Below are 23,965 nucleotides of genomic sequence, written 5' to 3' on the forward strand. Positions count from 1 at the left end.
AGCAGCCTCTTCCGCCTCTGCGTTCTTATTCTTCCCTTGCTAGGCGTGAAACCAACAGGGTGGAAAAAGTGAAATTGGAGCTAGTTGCTGGGTATTACCTCATTCCTTGCTCTCTAGTTCTCCAGTAACGTACGGAGGATGGGCTTTTTCACTTGGTCGTTGGGTGTGTTTTTTAAGGTTATAATCCCTCTCAGCCCCCCAATCCCAGAGCTTTCGATCCTAATTTCCTTCTGCTCAGAGAAAGCTATTGCAGCTACTATTCTGTCTCAGGCAGGATTAAATGCCGTTTCAAGGGCACTAAAATATTTATCGGTATAGATCTTGCCTGCTGGCACAACTACGAAGCTGCCTTTATTGGAGGACTATTTGGCGGTGGGTTGGGGGAGCGGCACCTGTAGCCCTCCAGATATTATCAAATTCCTTGGCTCCCGTCAGCCCCACCTAAATTGGCCAGTGGTCAAAGAAGGCAGGTGGCCCTGTGGGGCCTGTTTGGATAGCCAGCTGCTCTCCAAGTCCATAGTTGCTTCGAGCACCACTCTCCAAATTCCCTTTTTTGCTGAAGGAGCGTCTCCACCTCCATCGTTCAGCCCAGACACTGAGGTCCAGCGCCCTGTGGAACGCCCTCCCATCAGATGTCAAGGAAATAAGCAGCTACCCTATTTTTAAAAGACATCTGAAGGCAGCCCTCTTTAGGGAAGCTTTTAATGTTTGATGCATTACTGTATTTTAATATTTTGTTGGAGGCCGCCCAGAGTGGCTGGGGAAGGCCAGCCAGATGGGTGGGGTATAAATAATAAATTATTATTATTATTATTATTATTATTATTATTATTATTATTAGCCAGAGGTTCTGTGTGTTCAGCCTGGGGCCTCCTGTGTTCAAAGCACTTGAGTTATCTCTCTGCACAATGCCACTGAATTCTTTTTATGATGGATATAGGAAGCCCCAGGTTAGGCTAGGCTGCCTTGGAGCGCCACCCTAAACCATGGCAGAGAGAAGTGAATCAGCCTAGTCCCCTCCTCCCGAGTTAACTGTGATACGTTATGTGGCCCAGATTGACAGACAGTCTGTCTTTAATTGCGGTTAGCTTAAAGCAGGCCAGTGCCATTTCACAGTTTCTGAAGCCTGTTAACTAACTATAGTTAGATAGCCATTGCTCTGGGTTTCGATAGCACAGGAAACTGTGGCTTGCCGAAAGCGAAACGAAAGATTCTGAACTCCCCCCATGGCTTGCTAAACTATGGTTTATTTAGCATGTTGCCTGTTCATGCCCACTTTATCTGCTCTGAGTGTTAGTGGCTCTCCTTGGTCTTAAGTGAAGTGAGGTTTTAACTGGAGCTGCTAGGACTGAACACGGGGCCATCAGCATGCCAGATACTTGCTCTGCCCACTGAGCTAGAGTCCCGTGACGTATGGAGTGTGTGATCTACGTCGGTTGCAAAATGACACTTGACTTGGGCAGGATCTGGGCTGCTTGAGTGCAGCCTCCCTTCATCAAGGCTCTTATTAAGCAGACCTAAGTGTTATCGCAGCAAAGCATTTATTGGGAAGGCCTGTGAAGTACATCTTATTATTAGTATTATTAAACTGCTTTTAGTCTTCAGCCACTTTCTCAACCTGGACGGAGGCGTTTCTGCAGAAGCAGATCTGCTTCCCAACGAGTCGCCCAGATTACTCCCCCCCCCCTTTCTGGGCTCTTTTCAGGCACCGAATCTCATTTACTGATGCGCGCCGTTGCTAACACATTAAGGCCTCGCCGCGATCAAAGAAACTGCGAAAGCAGCCAGGCTGGTGCAGCTTAACGGCTGCCGACGTGCAGCTGGAAATGTTTTGGAACATTCGCAAAGCAGTTTTCGCCGTCCTCATCTTTGCTTGTTCGTAATTGGAGCAGGAAACTGTATGAATCTGGCATCATGAGAGAGAGAGAGTGATGGAGAGAGAGAGAGATATTTGCTCCAGGTCTGGCCGTTGCCACATCTGGCTCAGAGCAGGGGGGTGCTTTAGTACCTTAAGGGTAGCATTCCCTGGTGTGCCACTTTTGGGGTGGGGGCACATGGCACTGTTGGGTGGGGCAGAGGCATCTTATGTGAAGACGTGGCTCAGGCTGGAAAGGGTTTCGCCAACCCTGATTGGGACCCACGTTGGACCCACGTACCTACGGGACCGCCTCTCCTGGTCTGCCCCGTGTAGGACCTTAAGGTCCACAAATGACAACATTTTGGAGGTCCCAAGTCGCAAGGTGGTTAGATTGGTCTCAACTAGGGCCCAGGGCCTTTTCAGTACTGGCCCCGACTTGGTGGAACGCTCTGGCACAAGAGACTAGGGCCCTGCGGGACTTGACATCTTTCCACAGGGCCTGCAAGGCGGAGCTGTTCCGCCTGGCCTTTGGTTTGGACTCGGTCTGACCCTTATGTTGCCCTCCCCTTATGGTTTTGACTTTTAAAATGAGGCTGCATTTTAAATTGCATTTTAACCTGTTTTTTAAATTGTTTTTTTTCTTTTTTTCTTATTATGTTTTTACTTAAATTTTACTGGTGTTAGCCACCCTGAACCCGGCTCTGGCCGGGAGGGCAGGGTATAAATAATAATAATTATTATTTGTACATGCTTTGAGTGGCTTGTTAGGAAATGGAGGACCCAACCGCCCTGGTCCCAGCCATAAAACCATAAAATAGTTGGAAGGGACCACCAGTGGACATCTATTCCAACCCCTCAATCCAGGAATCACAGTCAAAAAATCTTGGACAGATACCCAGCCAACTTCTCCAGTGAAGGAGACTCTGCCACCTTCCACCCCCCCAAGGGCAGTCAGTCTCATTCACTGCCAGTCTGCTCTTGCCGTTAGAAAGTTCTTCCTACTGTTTAGTCTGAATCTCCTTTTGTGTACAGTGGTCCCTTGGTTCTCAAACTTAATCCGTCCCAGAAGTCCGTTCCAAAACCAAAGCTTTCCCAAAGCAAGGCGCGCTTTCCCATAGAAAGTAATGCAAAATGGATGAATCCATTCCAGACTTTTAAAAACAACCCCTAAAACAGCAATTTAACATGGATTTTACTATCTAACGAAACCATTGATCCATAAAATGAAAGCAATAATCAAATGTTCTGTGCTATAAAATAAAGAAGACAGTATTGTAGATAATTAAACTTAATTTTTTTTTCTTACCTGCGCTGATTATAGTCATTGTTTGGATGGGGGGCTTTTATACATTTCCGCAGTCACACAATCAATCAATCGATCATAAAACGAAAAACAAGCCATAGACACAAAAATGAAAAAGCCACACAAACAAAAACGCAAGAAATAGCAAAAACAAATGCACTGAATATCACCTCAGAACATTGCAATCAGAAGTGGAAGGCTTGAATTATGATGGGGACGGACGGATTAAAATTAGCTGCTTAAGGGTAAAACGGGAGCAAATAAGCCTTAATTAGGGTTGGGGGAGGAATGACTTAAATTTGCCGCTTAAGGGTAGAAACGGGAGCAAATAAGCCTTAATTACTATGCGGGGGACTCAAATTTCCTGCGCAACAGGAAAAATGGAAGCTCAGGAGCATGTTCAGCTTCCGGGACAAAGTTTGAAAACCAGGACACCTACTTCCGGGTTTGCAGTGTTTGCGTTCTGAGTTATTAGGGAACTAAGCTGTTCGAAATCCGAGTCACCACTGTAATTTGAATCCATTGATTTAGGTCCTCTGGAGCAGCAGAAAGCCAGCTTGCTCCATCTTCCATGGATCCAGCCCTTCAGATATTTGAAGATGCCTGTCCTATTTCCTCTCAGTCTCCACTTTTCGATACTATACGATACGATATCTTTATTGTCATTGTCCCTTGCGGAACAATGAAATTGAAAAACTACATAAAACTACATAAAAACTACATAAAACTACCACAAAACTACATAAAACTACATAAAAACTACATAAAACATTCAAAAACCCCTACAAAACTCTAAAACCCCATTTTAAAATACACTATACTACAGAGACCCCTTATGCTGTGTTTAGAACCAGAATTGCATTAGCATAGAAACTGTTTTTCAGACGGCTAGTCCTGGTCTTTATAACCCTATACCTTCTTCCAGAAGGCAGAAGCTGAAAGAGATCATTTCCGGGGTGCGTACTATCATGTGCTATCTCTGCCGCTTTCTTATGGCACCTGGCAGTATAGATTTGATCTAAAGTGGGAAGAGTGCACCCAATAATTCTCTGCAGTCTTTACAACCCTGGATAGCATTGTTTTTCCCCTGACCGTGCAGCTCCCAAACCACACGCACAGACCATAAGTTAGTACGCTCTCCACAGTGCAATGGTAAAATGCCATCAACAGGTCCTTTGAGAGATTGTTTTTCCGGAGGATTCTCAGAAAATATAACCTCTGCTGTGCTCTCTTCATCAGGTCTTTGCTGTTCTCTCCCCAGGTTAGGTCGTCTCTCAACTCCATTCCCAGAAATTGAAACACTGAGACCTGTTCCACGCACTTCCTCTCAATAATAAGTGGCTGAATATTCAATTTACATTTCCTAAAGTCCACAATGATCTCTTTTGTTTTCTTTAAGTTAAGCAGTAAGTTGTTTTTCCTGCACCACTCCCCCAACTGCTCAACTTCCTTCCTATACGCCGTCTCCCCCTCTCCAGCCGTAATTAAACCAACCACCGTTGTATCATCTGCGAACTTAATGATCTTATTACTGGGGTAATAAGCTAAACACTCCCAACTCCTTCAGCCCTTCCTCAAAAGCCTTGGTTTCCGGACTTTTTATGCAGGAACCAGCTTTCAGCGGCCTTAACCAGGCCTGCGTCTGATTCACATCCTATGTCTGGGTAGCGCAGTTGGTTAGAGCATGGCACTGATAACGCCAAGGTTGCAGGTTCGATCCCTGTAAGGAACAGCTGCATAATTCTGCATAGCAGGGAGTTGGACTAGATGATCCTCAGTGTCCCCCGTTGGGGGTTCCTGGCTGAAGATGCCCGCTCTCTGCCAGCCTGGTGCCCTCCAGATATTTAGCTCCCATTGGCACTACAGTGGACCCTCTGGATATGCGACTTTTGGTTTATGAATGCGGCAAAGCATGCACACATGCGCAGAAGTGCTCTGCGCACCGTGCACGTACACAGAAGTGCTCAATCGCGATGTACGTGTGTGCAGAAGCGGCACCTCTGCCGACGGACTTTTCGGGTTGTGGACGGACCCCTGAAATGAATTTAATTCGTATCCGGAGGGTCCATTGTACTTTGTGTTCTCATCGCCTGCCGTTCATTTTAAAAAAGGACCACATGAGTCTTCCCGCGGCCCAAGACGTCTTCGTCCCCTTTCCCGCTGCCTCAAATCATTTGCCCTGGGAAGCCAAGCTCTGCGCTCGAAGCAATTATATAAATTATGCTTAATTTCTGCCTTTCGGATGTAATTGCGCGATTACGCCTAATGTGCCGTGCATCCAGGTCTCTCCACCTGCCATAACCGGGTGATTTGTTTCCGCTCCAAGGCAAGCAGGGAGGGCTGCCAGCCTTACACCCTCCCAGGCTGGCTCTCACACTGACCCTGTTTCCAGTCCGCCTCTTTCATCAGGGGCCTCAAATCTGGGCGTAAACTTCTTGCCAATGGCCTTCAGCAAAAGGCTGTCCCGTATAACGCAACCCGCATGCCCCGGTTTAATCCCGGTTCACCGTTTCCCCTGAAAATCTCATCAGGAAGAAAAGTCAGTGGAAATGGTAAAATCCAGATTTGTACAAGACGACGGTGTTTTGTTGACGGTGGTGTTTTGCGGGGGTGCCGCAGAAAACATTGGTGTGCACGAGTCGCAGAGGGTTGACAGCCAACCGCTGTGTGGGCGTCCCTGAAAACATTGTGCGTCAGGATAAATTGTTGCCGAGTCCTTCAGGGCCGTTAAAACAAAAAGAGATTGTGGAGAGCTCTAGAAGGGCCTCTCCAAACGGAACAAATGGGTGGAAAAGCAGGAAATGATGTTTCATGTCAACAAGGGCACAGCGTTGCAGGTCGGGGCAATGAATCTTAATTTTGCATATTTGCTCAAGGGGTCTGAACTGGCGATGATGGACCAGGAACGAGACCTTGGGGGCCCTAGTGGATAGCTCAATGAAGATGTAGACCCACTGGGGGGGGGGGGCTGTGAAAAAGACAGACTCCACTCTAGGGATTACAGTGGTACCTCGGGTTACAGACGCTTCAAGTTACAGACTCCGCTAACCCAGAAATATTATCTCGGGTTAAGAACTTTGCTTCAGGATGAGAGCAGAAATCGTACGGTGGCGGCACGGCAGCGGCGGGAGGCCCCATTAGCTAAGATGGTACCTCAGGTTAAGAACAGTTTCAGGTTAAGAACGGACCTCCAGAACTAATTAACCCGAGGTACCACTGTATAAAAAGGGACGCGGGTGGCGCTGTGGGTTAAACCACAGAGCCTAGGACTTGCCGATCAGAAGGTTGGCGGTTCAAATCCCCGTGCCGGGGTGAGCTCCCGTTGCTCGGTCCCTGCTCCTGCTAACCTTGCAGTTCGAAAGCACGTCAAAGTGCAAGTAGATAAATAGGTACCGCTCCGGCGGGAAGGTAACTGGCATTTCCGTGTGCTGCTCTGGTTCGCCAGAAGCGGCTTAGTCATGCAGGCCACATGACCCGGAAGCTGTACGCCGGCTTCCTCGGCCAATAAAGCAAGATGAGCGCCGCAACCCCAGAGTCGGCCACGACTGGACCTAATGGTCAGGGGTCCCTTTACCCTTTACCTTACCACTGTGTAAAGAAAGGAATTTGAAGTATAACTTGACAATATCATAATGGCATTAGACACCCCCTGATTTGTGTGGGGGTTGCATTCTGGGTCATCTTGTGGAGTGCCCCCCCTTTCCTGTCACTTCTGAGTTTGTGGCAATGCACTTGTGCAATTGTTGTTGTTGTTGTTGTTATTATTATTATTATTATTATTATTATTATTATTATTAAAGTGGTACCTTGTTTCTCTTGCCCCTTCTCCTTCTCCAGGTTGGGTTCTTGAAGATCCTGCACAAGTACGAGATCACTTTCCACCTGCCCTTCGTGCAGCGGCTGGGGCACGATGTCTGTGCCGCTCAGCTGGCCAACCTGAATCTCCGCGTGACCAGCATAGCGCCTGCAACCGAAGGTAAAAGCTTTCAGCCTTGCGTCACCTTGCGAGACGATGGGTATATCTGAAGGGAACCCTTTCCAGCGGTTTTGAGATTCTCCATTTCCAAAAATGCTCTTCCTTATGTCCTAAAAACCCTGTTTTATTTTAATTTTTTTCAAAAGAAATTATTCATTTTATGACACAAATAAACAACACAAACAGAAAAAGAAACAATACAAACAGATTCTTGTCTTATCCTTATTTTTTTCTAAACATTGTTAGGTGGGCTTCCCCAAATCCCCCCTATCTGATTTTCATTTTGCCTCATCTTTAGCAGTTTACATATCATAATTTCTAACCATTTTTTTTATCGCACTTACTTTAACCATAAAAATCTTCACATTTTATCACTTACAAATGATACTGTTTTAAAATACACCAACTTCTACTTCTAACCCTACAGCCTAAATCCAGTTCCAAAGCTGTTGTAAGATTTAAATATTAACATATTTTTTCAAATATTCCTTAAACTTCTTCCAGTCTTCTTCCACCTGTTTTATTGATCCTCTTAAACACACACACACACACACACACACACACACACACCCCCAGTGTTTCCCCTCTTGGTTCTGACTTCGCCTCTGAATGAATCTGTGCTACAATCGCATTTGGAATATGCAAGGTACAGTTCTGGCTGCCTTGCCTCCAAAGGGATGTTGTGTAGCTCAAAAAGGCTCAGGGCAACCTGGAAAACAGCTACTAAAATGACCAAGGAGGTGGAGCGATTCCTCTCTAGGACTTTCTGCTTTGGAGAAAAGGCAAGAGGCAACTTGAGAGCGGTTTATAAGATTAAGCAGGGCACTGGGGATGAGTTCATGGAGCCAAGCAGGCGGTGGGTGCCCTGAAAAGAATTGGCGGCAACTGGTACAAGCAGTACTGACCAGTGGTCTGACTCGGTCAGAGAGAACGCTGGGAATCACAAGTGGGGAGAGTGTTCTTGTTCTTGGATTTTCCTTGTGGGCTTCCCCTAATGGGCATCTGGTTGGCCACTCGTAAGAAGAGGATGTCCATACCTCATAGAATCTCAGAGCTGGAAGGGACCCGAGGGTCATCTAGTCCAACCCCCTGCAGTACAGAAATCTAAGCTCAAGCATCCATGGGAGATGGCCACCCAACCTCTGCTTAAAATCGCCCAAGGAAGGAGAATCCATCACCTTCTTAGGGAAACTGTTTCACTGTTCCTGAAGTTCTTCCTGATGTTCAGTCGAAATCTCCTTTCTTGTGCAGTGGTACCTCGGGTTACAGATGCTTCAGGTTACAGATGCTTCAGGTTACAGATGCTTCAGGTTACAGACTCCGCTAACCCAGAAATAGTACCTCGGGTTAAGAACTTTGCTTCGGGATGAGAACAAAAATCGCATGGCAGTGGGAGGCCCCATTAGCTAAAGTACCTCAGGATAAGAACAGTTTCAGGTTCAAAAATGTCAGATAGACTAAGAGAAAAAGACAACAGAGACTTTGAAAAAGATTGGGATCCATTCATATTATATTTGAAGAAACAAAGAAAGTCAACAGACTTGATGGCAGGATTTAAATAAGCATTCACATTACAGTGGTACCTCGGGTTACGAACTCAATTCGTTCCGGAGAGCCGTTCTTAACCTGAAACTGTTCTTAACCTGAAGCATCACTTTAGCTAATGGGGCCTCATCCTGAAGTAAAGTTCTTAACCCAAGGTACTATTTCTGGGTTAGCGGAGTCTGTAACCTGAGGTACCACTGTATTAGCATTAGAAATTGTTTAGAAGATAGTGAAATATGATGGTGTATTTACTGTTATTTTTATGTCTTTAGGCTTGAAGTTATGTTATTAATAACTTTTTCTGTTAAGAGATAGCAAAGTGGGTGAAAATAGAAACAAACCAGAAGCGGAAGTTGGGGGAAGCCTTGGAGGGGAGGGAGGGAGGAATATATAGTAAATGTTAAGAATTTGAGATGTATGTGATGAATGAAAAAGAAAAATGAATAATATATACCGTATTTTTCGCCCTATAGGACGCACTTTTTCCCCTCCAAAAATGAAGGGGAAATGTGTGTGCGTCCTATGGGGCGAATGCAGGCTTTCGCTGAAGCCTGGAGTGCGAGAGGGGTCGGTGCGCACCGACCCCTCTCGCTCTGCAGGCTTCGCGGACCTCTCCGCAAGCAGCGGGAGCGCTCCCGCTGCTTGCGGAGAGTTGCCTGCATGCCGAAGCCTGCGCGCACTGAGCTCAGCGCATCCAGGCTTCGGACCTCTCCTCAAGCAGCGGGAGCGTTCCCGCTGCTTGCGGAGAGTGCTTGCATGCAGAAGCCTGCGCGCGCTGAGCTCAGCACGTCCAGGCTTCGCGGACCTCTCCGCAAGCAGCGGGAGCCAGCGCTGGGCTCCCACCACTTGCAGAAAGCTGCCTGTTTGGGGGCTGGGGCGGGGGAAGCTCAGGCCTCCCCCGCCCCAGCCCCGCACCTGGGGGGGGGGGGAAATATTTTTTTCCCCTCCAAAAAAACTAGGTGCGCCTTATGGGACGGTGCGTCCTATAGGGCGAAAAATACGGTATATATTTTTAAAGAACAGCTTCAGGTTAAGAACGGACCTCCAGAATGAATTAAGTTCTTAACCCGAGGTACCACTGTAACTTGAATTCACTGGTTCGAGTCCTACACCCCCACCCCCGCGAGCAGGAGAAGACAAGCTTGCTCCATCTTCCTTTGAGATACTTGCAGATGGCTCACATATCTCCTCTCAGCCTCCTCTTTTCCAGGCAAAACATACCCAGCTCCTTCAAGCGCTCCTCATAAGGCTGGGTTTCCAGACCAAGGCAACCAGGCTACAGTGGTACCTCGGGTTACATACGCTTCAGGTTACATACACTTCAGGTTACACACTCCACTAAGCCAGAAATAGTGCCTCAGGTTAAGAACTTTGCTTCAGGATGAGAACAGAAATCGCGCTCTGGTGATGTAGCAGCAGCAGCAGGAGGCCCCATTAGCTAAAGTGGTGCTTCAGGTTAAGAACAGTTCCAGGTTAAGAAAGGACCTCCAGAATGAATTAAGTTCTTAACCCGAGGTACCACTGTATAAGGCAACTTCCTAAGAGGCCAGACTCTGCTCACAACAGGTTTGGGGGCCTTTCAGACTGGTTTGCAACCTCCCACATTGCAAGCACTGTTATCCCCGGGACATTATTTCCTACGGGTTGCTCTCGCCTGCCTCTTCCTGGGGAGGAACAACACAAGATTCGCTTTCTTTGGCATTTTGCAAGAGAGACACAGCTGGGGGTCTTACTTCTCCTCAGTGAGAAGTTGTGTTGCTGTGTTGAAGCCTACGATTTTAGGCGTGCTGTGCCCCCAGGAGACCGGATGCGGGAAACATGCAGCCTCTGAGAAAGCTGTGCAGGGTGAAGGGACACGATGATGGATGTGAGCGATCAGCTGCCCACTTGTTTTCTCCAGCCGGTTGGAAAACAGGGAGGTTTGATCTGGGAAGCGCAAGCTGCCCTGCAGAATCCGGCTGGGAAGAAAGAGCCTTGTCTTCCTGTTTGGGATCATCTCTTGCTTGAAACAGGGTGTAGGTCGGGGTTTGTGGGGATAGCAGGTGTGCATCTCCACCCCCATCCAGCTCCGAGGGCCTTCTGTAATTTGCTTTACGCGGGGCTGCCCTTGAAGCTGTCCCAGAAACTCCAGCGGGTGCAGAATGCTGTTTTTCCAGTGCTTTTCCAGCTGCACTGGCTCCCGGTGGAGTACAGGGTCAGATTTAAGGTGCTGGTTTTGACCTTTAAAGCCTTTTACGGCCTAGGACCCTCATACCTATGGGACCACCTCTCCCAGTATGCCCCACGGAGGACCTTAAGGTCCATAAATAGCAATACCCTAGAGGTCCCAGGCCCTAAGGAAGTTAGATTAGCCTCAGGCAGAGCCAGAACCTTTTCAACACTGGCCCCAGCCTGGTGGAACGCTCTGTCTCATGAGACCAGGGCCCTGCAGGATCTGATTTATATCCGCAGGGCCTGTAAGACAGAGTTGTTCCGCCTGGCCTTTGGCTTGGAATCAAGTTGACCCCCTTCCCCTCTTTTTCCTTTCTCCTTCTGTGATGGGACCCCTATTTGGGGACTTCCCTGGCTTTTCTGTCTTACAGGCCCTGCAGAAAGAAATCAGATCCTGCAGGGCCCTGGTCTCATGAGACAGCTCCCCCGAAGTGCACTCCCTTGAGAGATGGAAGCCATCAACGAGACACAACCCAGCAAGGCCACATCCGGTGCCATTTGAACCCACTTCGCTGTCTTGTGGCCACCTGTCAGAGATTCCTTCACAGTGATTCTTGCATTGCAGGGGTTTGGTCTAGATGACCCTTGGGGTCCCTTCCAGCTCTACAATCCTATGATCCATCTCTATGAGTCTGTACTGGTGCCCTCCCTTTGTCTTCAGGATGGGACAGGCTGTGCATTTAACTAAGTCAGCAACATAAGGAACCCGGGACGTCCCTTGAACCGGATTTGGCTGATGAAGGCACACCTCTCTCGCCCTGACCTCGCCACTGTGATCCACGCGACGGTCACCTCCAGGCTTGATTGTTGTAACTCGCTCTACCTGGGGCTGCCCTTGAGTCTGACCCAGAAACTCCAGCGGGTGCAGAATGTCGAGGCGAGACTCCTTACGGGGTCCTTGCTGTGAGATCACATTCACCAGGTGCTATACCAGCTGCACTGGCTCCCGGTGGAGTACAGGATCAGGTTTAAGGTGCTGGTTTTAACCTTCAAAGCCCTATACGGCCTAGGACCCTTGTACCTACGGGACCGCCTTTCCTGGTATGCCCCACGGAGGACCTTATGGTCTTCAAACAAAAACATCTCAGAGGTCCCGGGTCACAGAGAGGTTAGGTTGGCCTCGACCAGAATCAGGGCTTTTTCGGCCATGGCCCCGATCTGGTGGAACGCTCTGTCACAAGAGACTAGGGCCCTGCAGGACTTGACATCTTTCCTCAGGGCCTGCAAGACAGAGGTGTTCCACCAGGCCTTTGGCCAAGGCACAGCCTGACCCCCTCTTTTGGTAATCCTCACAGAACTCTAGCCCAATTGTTGCCATTAATTTGATTTTGAATTGATTTTAGAATGAATTGATTTTAGAATACTGTGTTACTTTTATTGTTGTTAGCCGCTCTGAGCCCGGCTTCGGCTGGGGAGGGCGGGATATAAATAAAATTGTATGACTACTATTATTATGATTATGATTATTATTATTATTAAGTTCCTTTGTAGCATCCTGCTGCCTTCCAGATGTTTGGGGCTATAGCTCCCATCGCCCCCAGCCAGCACAGCTTAGAGCAGCAGCCGCAAACATCTGGTTGGGAAAGACTACTCTTTTGGGTCTAAGAACCATAGAATCATAGAATCATAGAGTTGGAAGAGACCCCAAGGGCCATCGAGTCCAACCCGCTGCCAAGCAGGAAACACCATCAGAGCACTCCTGACATATGGTTGTCAAGCCTCTGCTTAAAGACCTCCAAAGAAGGAGACTCCACCACACTCCTTGGAAGCAAATTCCACTGTCAAACAGCTCTTACTGTCAGGAGGTTCCTCCTAATGTTTAGGTGGAATCTTCTTTCTTGTAGTTTGGAACCATTGCTCCGTGTCCGCTTCTCTGGAGCAGCAGAAAACAACCTTTCTCCCTCCTCTATGTGACATCCTTTTATAAGAACATAAGAAGAGGCTACTGGATGAGGCCATTGGCCCCATCTAGTCCAGCATCCCATTCTCAGAGTGACCAACTGTAGGAAACCCGCAAGAGGGATCCGAGCACAATAGCAACTCTCCCTTCTTCCCACTGGAATGGGAAGAAACTGGAAGAAATCTCCAGCAATTGGGATTCAGAATCATTCCTGCCTTGAACTGTGGAGGCAGCGCAGAGCCATCTAGCGATTTGTGCTCTGCAAAACTGTCTCTTTCCAACCCCAATTTCCTTGAGATGCTTCTAATTATCAAGGGATCCTGCCGTGCGCCGTGAAAGGAAGGCCACTTGGGTGCGCAAGTTTTAATGTGACAAGATGAGTCATCGGTTTGCATGTTTACTCTCTGCAGCTGCTGGCAAAACGGCTCGGCTCGCATCTCTCCCTGCTGTTGCAGCGGCTGAAACAGGGTGCAGGTCCGCTCTCTGCACAGAATTGGATAATTAGATCATTTCTGCAATCTTTGCTGTGGCTTTGGCTGCATCATCCGTGGCAGGTTGGATGTGTTGTGATCCCAGAAGTGCCCAAGATGTGCTCTTCCAGCCCCTCTGGAATTGCCAGATCTCTGTGGAGTAATCAGTCACTCGGCTAATTTTCTCTCTCTCGCTCGCTCTCCCCTTCCATTTTCTCTTGCCAAAATATATGGGGCCGGCTTTGCCGTTATGCAAATTGCACATTTTGCCCAGTTGGGGGCACCTGATGCTTTGAGCAAGGGGGTTGTGTCGCTTGCTATCTTTTTACTGTAAAGCTTTCTGCTTTGTTTTATAAAGGGCATAAAACGGAGAGAACAATTAGAGCAACAGACAAAAAGCAAAAGGTTAAAAGCAAATCCATAAAAGAGGAGTGCAGGATGAGTGCACACGGGTTAAAACAACTAGGCTGCCCGCGCTGTCAGATTATCAGGTCTTGTTCTGGACCTGCCAGGCCTTGTGACGAGGGCTGCCTCAAAAATGGCGGTTCCGCTGTGTGAGTCACAAAAGATGGCCAAATCAGATAAAAGGCGCCTGGGGGTTCTAGTCCTTGTCGAAGCCTCAAATTACGTTTTCATGCTTTATTGTGCATTTTGCTCAGCTAGGGGTACCTGGTGCTTTGTGCCAGACAAGGCCAAGGGGATTGTGTTGTTGAGTAGTTCTTTGTATTCCTGTCTGCACCTGGAAGAGCCATCAAGAGATGCTCAGGTGGCCTTTTCTGGAGGGTGGAAGCGATTTGTTTTCGAGGCCAATGGTTGACTGTTTGGATCTAGGGAGGAGGGGGCACAGTCAGATTTGGGAAGGCAATACCATACTTCAGGGTAGCTAACTCCCAAGATACTGTTATACTCACAGAGCTAAAAACTGGCAGTGATATACCTCCTTTTTGGGAGTTCAGGTCAAAGTTGTTGAGTTTTTGTTAGGAAGGAAAGCCCCATTTTTTAGGGGTGCAGGGAAAAGTTGTTGAGGTAAAAAAAGTTGTTTTTTTAGGGGAGCCAAAGTTGTGGAGCTTCTTTGGGGGAGCCAGTGATCTACCGCAGACGTCCAGTGATCTGCTGGTAGATAGATACCTGCTATACATCGTCCTTTAAGGGTGTAAAGGGGGACGCGAGTGGCGCTGTGGGTTAAACTACAGAGCCTAGGACTTGCCGATCAGGTCGGCGGTTCGAATCCCCATGATGGGATGAGCTGCCATTGCTTGGTCCCTGCTCCTGCCAACCTAGCAGTTCGAAAGCATGTCAAAGTACAAGTAGATAAATAGGTACCACTCCGGCGGGAAGGTAAACGGTGTTTCCGTGCGTTGCTCTGGTTGTGCCAGAAGCGGTTTCTTCATGCTGGCCACATGACCCGGAAGCTGTACGCCGGCTCCCTCGGCCAATAAAGCAAGATGAGCTCCACAACCCCAGAGTCGTCCGCGACTCGACCTAATGGTCAGGGGTCCCTTTAACTTTACCTAAGGGTGTAAAGCTGCCCTTGCCATCCCGGTACCCTCCTGATGTTGTTGAACTACAACTCCCATCAGCCCCAGCCAGTATAGACTCAATGTTTTCTTGTCTTCAATGTCTTCTTCCAGCCTCTGGTTGTGATCACCTCTATTTTCTGTTCTTGGTGCCTTCGTTTTTTCAGTCTTTGCCTCCACCTTGAAACAAACCGAATGAATGATTCAGCTGTTGGGGCCTTGCCTTGTTTTCACGCGCAAAAACACACGCAGTCCCAGTGTGGCAAAGCAGAACCCACCTGCCTTCTGATTCAGTGCATCTTTTAAAATATGTACTGGAAGCCGCCCAGAGTGGCTGAGGAAACTCAGTCAGATGGGCAAAGGTATAGATAATAAAGTTAGTATTATTCTGTGTAACTCACGAAGGGGTGAGGAATTTGATTCGATTTGCGTGGAAAGGGGGGCCTTACATAATCGGCTCTTCACAAAACAAGATGTAAGGTGTGACCCTCCTTCGAAACTTTTGCATCTCTCAACATTGCAATACACTTCTCCAGCCAAGTCATATTGAGTATATGAGTGGAAAGGGCAGATATCGGATGCTGGTTCCCTTCTGGGGTCTTCTTTTTAGAAAGAATAATAATAATTTTATCATTTATAACCCGCCCATCTAACTGGGTTGCCCCATCCACTCTGGGCGGTTTCCAAAACATATAAAAACGTTATAAAGCATTAAACATTTTCTTTTTAAAAACCCCTTCCCTATACAGGAAGCAAGCAGCAATGTCTGCAAGGGACCCCATGAAAGTGTAACATGATAAAAGATTAGATCAATGTATATTAGTGTTGCCATATTTCAAGAAGCGAAAATCCGGACACAAAAGTTGTTGGGTTTGGGGGTCTAGGGTTGTTTTTTTTTTTAAGCTGCTTTTCAGAAATTCACCCCAAAAATCAACACTTTCGAGATGAGCTGCCATACTCCCAGTTTCTCTCCCCCCCCGATATTTTAATTAACTTCCGAAAATTCCGCCCGGATGCCAGCTATGTCCCGAAAATCCTGATTGGATCGCAGCCCTAACCTATATGCCGAATCCCGCTTTGCTTATTTCCCAATTACCCCCTAGAAAAAAAGAGTGGCCGTCTGGCTCTGGGAGAAAGCATTCGTTGACAAAACAGGAGAAGCTTCCATTTGTGGAGGTTTCTCTTCAGTCGTGACTCAAACGGGGTAGAAGGATTCAAGATCGTGAAGCCTTCTGGCTTCTATGCAATGAGTCTGTCTGGTGGATCCAGTCCAGGAACTCCTGAGTTTGTTTTTATATTTAGCCTCGGAGGGTGACTAATGATACGCTACATGGAAGAGGATTGTGATGACAGGAAATTTGGCGGCATGTTGAGATACACCCAGCAGCTCACAGCCGCTAAACACAGCCGCCCCTCCCAGGCTTCTCATTCCCTGAAAGAGTTGCTGCCAGAGGTGTGCTCAGAGAAGCCTTCGCCAATCTGGTGCCCTCCAGGCATTTGAAGAACATAAGAGGGGTCTCCTGGATCAGGCCAGTGGGCCGTGTAGTCCAGCATCCTGTTCTCACCGTGGCTGAGCGCTTGCCCCGGTGGGAAACTCGCAAGCAGGACTCGAACCCAGAGCGCTGTCTCCTCCTTTGGTTTCAGAAGCATTGCTGCCTTGGACTGTGGAGGGCAAAGCATGGCTAGGAGCCATGACTAGCCGTCCCTTCCAAGAATGTGTCTAAGCCACTTTTAAAACCATCCAAGTCGGAGACTCTTGAGAGTCCCATGGACTGCAAGAAGATCAAACCTCTCCATTCTTAAGGAAATCAGCCCTGAGTGCTCACTGGAAGGACAGATCCTGAAGCTGAGGCTCCAATACAGTGGTACCTCGGGATGCGAATGGGCTCTGTTCTGGAGCCCCGTTCACACCCTGAATAGAACGTAAGACGCGACTGCGTGTGTGGGTCGCGTTTTGCTGCTTCCACGTATACACGCTACGTCATTTTGAGCGTCTGCGCATGTGCGAGCGGCGAAACCTGGAAGTAACACGCTCCGTTACTTCCGGGTTGCTGCGGAGCGTAACTTGCAAACGCTCAACCTGAAGCACATTCAACCGAGGTATGACTGTACTTTGGCCACCTCAGGAGAAGAGAAGACTCCCTGGAAAAGACCCTGATGTTGGGAAAGATGGAGGGCACAAGGAGAAGGGGACGGCAGAGGACGAGATGGTGGGACAGTGTTCTCGGAGCTACCAGCATGAGTTTGACCAAACTGCGGGAGGCGGTGGAAGACAGGAGGGCCTGGCGTGCTCTGGTCCAGGGGGTCACGAAGAGTCGGACATGACTAAACGACTAAACAACTACAAAGTCAGTGCCCATCAATGCCTCCTGTGGCAGCTAGTTCCACGGTTTAGCTGTATGCAGCGTAAAGAAGCTGGCATCTGCCTGCCTCGAGAGACAATGGAGTGTGCCTCCAGGGGTGAAGTCACAGAGGCAACGTCCTGGTTGGGGGGGGGGGAAGCCTGGGCAGTGTGTCTCTTTTTTCTGAAAGGGGGAGCAAGGAAGAGCCCCCTCCGACTCCTAAGCTCAAACTGCTGGGGGGTGGGACTAGAATAGATGCCCCCTCTGGCCCATTCCACCTCTACCATGCATTGATTCAAACATTGCTGCTCCTTTTATCTCTTTGCAGTTTTCCTTGGCTGCCTCCCCCCCGCCCTGTGGCTTCTTGCAGCAGGAAAACAAAGCGCATGCATTTCTACCCCTTCTGAGATGGATTAAGGGTGCGCCGTACATTTCACCTGCCGCACAGGGCTACATCTGATTGGCACAGAGAGGCAGCCCTCTGGCATTTGAGTCAAGGCATTGATCTTCTTGCAGAGTGTTCCGGACGTGCCAGGAATACTTTGCTCGGCGATGCGCTGCCCTTTTCAGAAGGCTGGCTTGCAGCAGGCGGCAACGCCTTTCTCCACCCCACCCCCCATTTTGGAGATGGCGCAAGGCTGCAGTTGGGCACCCCTCCTGGTGGCAACAGCTTCAAGCTGGCAGCCAGCTCCTCCAAGGCTGGGGAGGGTCCTTCTGGCCTGCCAAGCAAGGGGCTGAGATGCACCGATGGGGCACCCCGTAAATGTCCTTGCGATACGTACATTCTCCTCCGCAGGCACCCCAGCCGACCTAACGGTGGGCATGTTGCTGTAATTACGGCTTGCGACAGTCAGTAGTATGATGCAGCAGAAAAAGTCTGCTGCGAATAAAGGCTGCGTCTGCAGAAGTCTAGTGTCCAGATCAAAGGAAACAGTAGTTCCTCTCTGTATTCTGACTCTATTCTGCGGTACCATGTCCAGTTCTGGGCTCCACTGTTTAAGGAGGATATTGACTGTTAAGTCAGTACAGTGGACACTTGGGTTGTGAACGGGATCCGTGCGGGAGGCACGTTTGCAAGCCGCAGCACCACATCTGCGCACGCGCGGGTCACGATTCAGTGCCTCTGTACATGCGCAAAGCGCAATTTAGTGTTTCTGTGCATGCGTGAGCACCGAAATCCGGAAACAACCCGTTCCGGTACTTCCGGGTTTTGGCGCGTCCGTAACCCGAAAACGTGCAACCTGTAACCTGAGGTATGACTGTATTAGCCAAAATGCTGTGCTATTGAGTTTGTTACGCAAACTGCGAATACACTGCAGGATCCGTAAATGTGCTGATGCTTCTTGGTATCAGTCGCTGTGATGTTTGGGCAGAAGAAAGCTTTTGACGCTCCCGAACAATCGACCAGGAGGGAGAGAACATGCCAGCTTGGGCATGTGTCTCTGCCAGGGTCCTACACGAGAGTAGGACGCTCCTGACATTGACAAGCTGTGCAGAGAAGGGCAACCGAGATGATAAAGGGCAGACTTGTGGGCTGGGGTGTTTTGTTTCATAGAATCATTGAGCTGGAAGGGACCACCAGAGTCATCGAGTCCAACCCCGCACAATGCAGGAATCTCAGCTAACGCGTCTGTGACAGACGGCCACCCAACCTCTGCTTAAAAACCTTCAAGCAAGGAGAGTTTGTGTGCTGTCTTTATTTTAGCTGTGATGGATATGGAAAGTGTTGAGTTTGGTTGTGTGTTTTTATTTTTAATTTCCTTATGTTTCAGTTGTGTATTTTTTTCCCATGTTTGCAACTCAACATCAGGAAGAACCTTCTGACAGTAAGAGCTGCTTGACAGGGAACGGACTCCCTTGGAAGGTGGTGGACTCTCCTTCCTTGGAGGTCTTTAAGCAGAGGTTAGATGTGTTGGGATGCTGCCGGGAGACGGGGGCAATTGGCAGGCCCCCAGCTGACTCCAGCCCACCGGCAAAACTCCGGTTCTCGGAACAGCATCAAAACTGCGACTGAAGCCTCAGAAACCTTTAGAGATTGAGCACCACAATCCAGCAGAGATAAGAACTCTTTGCAGCAGAAGTAGTGGACAGAGACATGTGTAAGCATATTTGGAGCATTTATTCAGCAGCGGGACAAAGGAAAAACATGTCTGCTTCCCTTTGTGTCCAAGCAAAACAGCAGCATAGCAAAAGCAATATACAACGGAAGTTCCCAGCAAACTGTGCTGGAAGTAAACAGACATGTGACATACAACAACTCCACATATCTGTTCCTCTTAAGGCGGAAGGGAACATCAATATCCTAAAAGGATGGCCATCTGTCATGGATGCTTGGATGCTTGAGCTGAGATTCCTGCATTGCAGGGGGTTAGACTAGATGAATCTCCAGGGTCTGTTTCATCTCTACAATTCCATGCATTCCCATCATCCAGGATCCCTGGCCTGGAAGATTATTATTATTATTATTATTATTATTATTATTATTATTATTATTATTATTTATTTATTTATACCCTGCCCTTCCCAGTTCAAAAACTGGCTAACAGGGTGGCTAACAACAAATTTAAAACACTTAATTATAAAAGCAGCATAAAATACGGTATAAAAACATGAATAACAATAAAATTCAAAAATCAATTAGATAATCCCCAGGGCTAGCTGACTGAATTGATCCTACTTGGGCCAGCGAGGAGCCCAGGGGAGAATTAGCTGTGGGGTCTCAGAGCGGGTAATTTCCATAAAAGGGGAGGGGGAGGGAAGAGAAGGGAAATAAAAGATCAGGCTGAATTCTAATTAAAGGCCAGGCGGAATAGCTCTGTCTTACAGGCCAGACAGAAGGAGGTTAAATCCTGCAGGGCCCTAGTCTCATGGGACAGAGCATTCCACCAGGTCGGAGCCATCACCGAAAAGGCCCTGGCCCTGGTGGAGGACTTCCCTAGGGCCCGGGACCTCTAAACTATGGTTGTCCTCTGGGGGGCATACCAGGAGAGGCGGTCCCGTAAATACGAGGGCCCCCTAAGCCACAAAGGGCTGGTGTGGGTTGGCGGCTGCAGGACCCCCATTACTATTTAAGTTCCCCTGGCAGGGGGGGTCTTATACCTTAGCGCACAGGAGGAGAGTAGAAGGCTTGAAGGAACTGCTGTCCTTGAGCGTAGAGGTAAATTGAATAGCTGGTAGCTGCCCAAAGGCAATTAATCCAAATATCAAAAATTCCCTGGACTTTTTAACATGCCAGAAGGAAAAGCTAGGTTTGGTTTATTAAAAAACCCACATCGTATAAGGTGTAATAACCATTATAGTGAGATCCTTCCCTCTACCAAAGACCTCTATATTCCAAACCTCAGTTCCCTATTGAAAGCCGGCCTCTATATTTAGGCAAACCCCATTACCTCGCTCCCCAAATTAATGTGTTCTTTAATGGCTTATAGTTTTAAGTACACCCCTCCAGCTTTGCAGATTTAACACGTAGGAGGCGAGTCATTTGTGAAAAATTTCAAAGCGCTGTTCCCACGCCCAGCAAGTCCCGTCATTGTTCAGGTGCGGAAATTAGGCATTTTTCCTGATCGTTGGAAGCCTTCCCCCCACCCCTTGAATGCACCAAATTATTATGCTCCTCCCCAGATGAATGACTGTGTTTATCTTCCTCTGAGTCAAGCGAAATTATTAGCGGTGGCAAAAAAATAAAAAAGGTTTTGCTCTGCTGAAAAGCTTGGTGTGTGTGTGTGTGAGAGAGAGAGAGAGAGAGAGAGAGAGATTCCCCCCCCCCCAATTGCTGGAGATTTTTTTTGGGGGGGGGGCTTCATTCCCAATTGTGCCCCCCTCCCCGCCTATGTGGGCCGAGTGCTTGAATTAGGAAGCATATTTTATTAAAAGTGTTTGATGGCTTTTTAGGAAAGGCACCTGGCTTTGCACCTGTATCAGCTAGAAGAGGCGCCCCCCCCTTTCTCTCTCTAAAGAAGTGGGGTCTGTAATTTGGGGGGGTCGGCCTGGATCTGCCGCTTTGACCAGAGCGCTGTAGCATCAGTTAAGAGTGCCGGACGAAGACCTGGGAAGAGACTTCAGTTCGAATCCTCCCATGAAGCTTGCTGGGTGTGAGCTCTGGCCGGTCCCTGCCTCTCTGAGCCTAACCTACCTCCCAGGGTTGTTGTGTGGATTAAATGGGGGGGGGGGAAAGCCGTGTTTAAACCATTGTTTAATGTTTTATTGTGTTTTCATATATGTGTAGGTAAGCTTTTAATGTTTGATGCATTACTGTATTTCAGTATTTTGTTGGAAGCTGCCCAGAGTGGCTGGGGAAGCCCAGCCAGATGGGCAGGGTATAAATAATAAATTATTATTATTATTATTATTATTATTATTATTATTATTATTATTATTATGTTGGAAGCTGCCCAGAGCGGCTGGGGCAGCCCAGCCAGATGGGTGGGGTACAAATACAGACGTACCTTAGTTTTCGAACAGCTTAGTTCTCAAACGTTTTGGCTCTCGAACGTTGCAACCCGGAAGTGACATTTCAAGTTTGCGAACAATTTTTGGAAGCCGAACGTCTGACGGGGCTTCCGATTGGCTGCAGGAGCTTCCTGCAACCAATCATAAACCGTGCTTTGGTTTCTGAACATTTTGGAAGTCGAACGGACTTCCGGAACGGATTCCGTTCGACTTCCGAGGTACGACTGTAATAAAATTATTGGTGTTATCTTCACCAGCATCATTATTATAATTATGCATGACAACATGAGCTCCTTGGAGGAAAGGGGTACAATATAAATACGTGGTTCTCAAGTAGGGCACATGCCCTATGGGGGGGAGCAATTTGGTTTTTAAGGGGGGGCAATTCGAGAATGAATTATTAACAGAGAATGGCTTTTTCCTTTCTATTTTACTATTCCCCAGTATTCCTGAGCTAAGCATTTCTCTATTCACTTCTATCTTAACCTGAAATACATCAGAAATAACCTTTATAATCTTTTTCCAATATTCCTTTACACACATACACTCCCACCACATATGTGCATATACCCCTAACTCTTGACCACAATACCAACACTTAAGACTCAATCCTTTAACTATATATGCCAGTTGCACCCGGGTTGTATACCTGTGTGCTTCCTTTCTGACGTCACAGTACCGCTGCAATTTTTTGCCTGAAGCAAAACCAAAGCTGTCGCCTAGTCCCAGGGCATGTGCAGAGTTGCAGCTGAGCTGAGCTTCTGCGTAACAGTGGCAGGGAGTTCCCCGGGTTAATGACCTGCCGTGTCAAGGAAATGCTTCCCTCTGCCTCTTTGTCTGCTGTTTCTGTGATCCTCGCGGGGGGTTTATATGATGACGCTTGCCTCTCTTGTCTCCCCCAACCCCTCAGGTTACAACATCAAATGCGAGTACACCGCCCACAAAGAAGGGGTCCTCCGGGAGGAGATGGTACTGCACAGCCAGGCCAATGACAAAGTCTCCATCAAGGTGGTTGTGCAAGCCAGGGTGATGGGTAAGTGTCCGTCTTCCTCAAGCCTACATTTTTTTGGGGGGGGGGAGCTGGGGAAGCCGTCGGAGGACCTGAAGACTCCCACCACTTTCCCACCTAAACATTAGGAAGAACTTCCTGACAGTAAGAGCTGTTTGACAGTGGAATTTGCCGCCAAGGAGTGTGGTGGAGTCTCCTTCTTTGGAGGGCTTTAAGCAGAGGCTTGACAACCATATGTCAGGAGTGCTCTGATGGTGTTTCCTGCTTGGCAGGGGGTTGGACTCAATGGCCCTTGTGGTCTCTTCCAACTCTATGATTCTAGGATTCTATGATTTTCCATGAAAGAGAAAGACCTACATTGGCTCCCAGGACGTTTCCGAGCACAATTCAAAGTGTTGGTGCTGAGCGTTAAAGCCCCAAACGGCCTCGGCCCTGTAAACCTGAAGGAGCGTCTCCACCCCCATTGTTCTGCCCGGACACTGAGGTCCAGCTCCGAGGGCCTTCTGGTGGTTCCCTTGCTGCGAGAAGTGAGGTTACAGGGAACCAAGCAGAGGGCCTTCTCGGTAGTGGCACCTGCCCTGTGGAACGCCCTCCCACCAGATGTCAAAGAGAAAAACAACTATATGACATTTAGAAGACACCTGAAGGCAGTGAAGTTTTTAATGTGTGACATTTTAATGTATTTTTAATCTTTGTTGGAGGCCGCCCAGAGTGGCTGGGGAAACCCAGCCAGATGGGCGGGGTACAAATAATAAATTACTATTACTTACTACTACTCCTTCAAGCAGCACATAGTTAAACTGTGGAACTCCCTGCCTCAGGAGGTGGCTGCCAACTTTGAAAGGAGGCGGAGCAAATTCCAGGAGGAGAGGGCTGTTCATCGCTGGCGGTCAGAATGGCTGTGCTCTGGAGGCAGTAATGTGTCATGGACTGGTTGGGGGAGTGGGGGGGGACACCAGCTAGGGAACCCCCAAGGGCACCCCCAGGGGGAGAAGGCTCAGAGCCAGGGGAGCGGTGATGGGACGACGATGAGTGGTCAGAGGGAGAAGACTGGGAAGAGGGGAGTGGCGGAAGATGAAGAGGTAACAGGGCTCTGTGAGCGGGGAGAGTTGGTGGCAGAGAGCAGTTCAGAATCAGGAACAAGAGAACCCGCAGAGGGGGCATAGAAGGGACTTGAGAGCCTCAGATATTAGAACACCCGATTGATGGATAGGACACAATGGTGTAAGGACTGACATCATCCGAAACCAGGAAGAAGGGACATTGGATAAAATCAGAATGAGAATTTCTTTTTTATAAATCTTTTTTTTTTTTTTAATTAGTGTAATACTAATGAAATACTAAAATGTGCTAGAAAGGAAGTAATTGGCTTTAGCAAAAAGGTT

General features: G+C 48.3%; 1 protein-coding gene across 1 annotated transcript in view; it reads left to right on the top strand.

Annotated features, from left to right (window-relative positions):
* ADISSP (adipose secreted signaling protein) overlaps positions 1 to 23,965 on the top strand; it is a 46,050-nt gene that overhangs the window by 15,216 nt on the left and 6,869 nt on the right. The window contains exons 3-4 of the mRNA XM_081877407.1: positions 6,999 to 7,137; positions 22,482 to 22,604. Of these exons, the coding sequence (XP_081733533.1) occupies positions 6,999 to 7,137; positions 22,482 to 22,604 (262 nt within the window). The remainder of the gene's footprint in view (positions 1 to 6,998; positions 7,138 to 22,481; positions 22,605 to 23,965) is intronic.

The sequence above is a fragment of the Podarcis erhardii genome, assembly GCF_964252035.2.
Source record: "Podarcis erhardii genome assembly, chromosome: 9".
Classification (NCBI taxonomy): domain Eukaryota; kingdom Metazoa; phylum Chordata; class Lepidosauria; order Squamata; family Lacertidae; genus Podarcis; species Podarcis erhardii.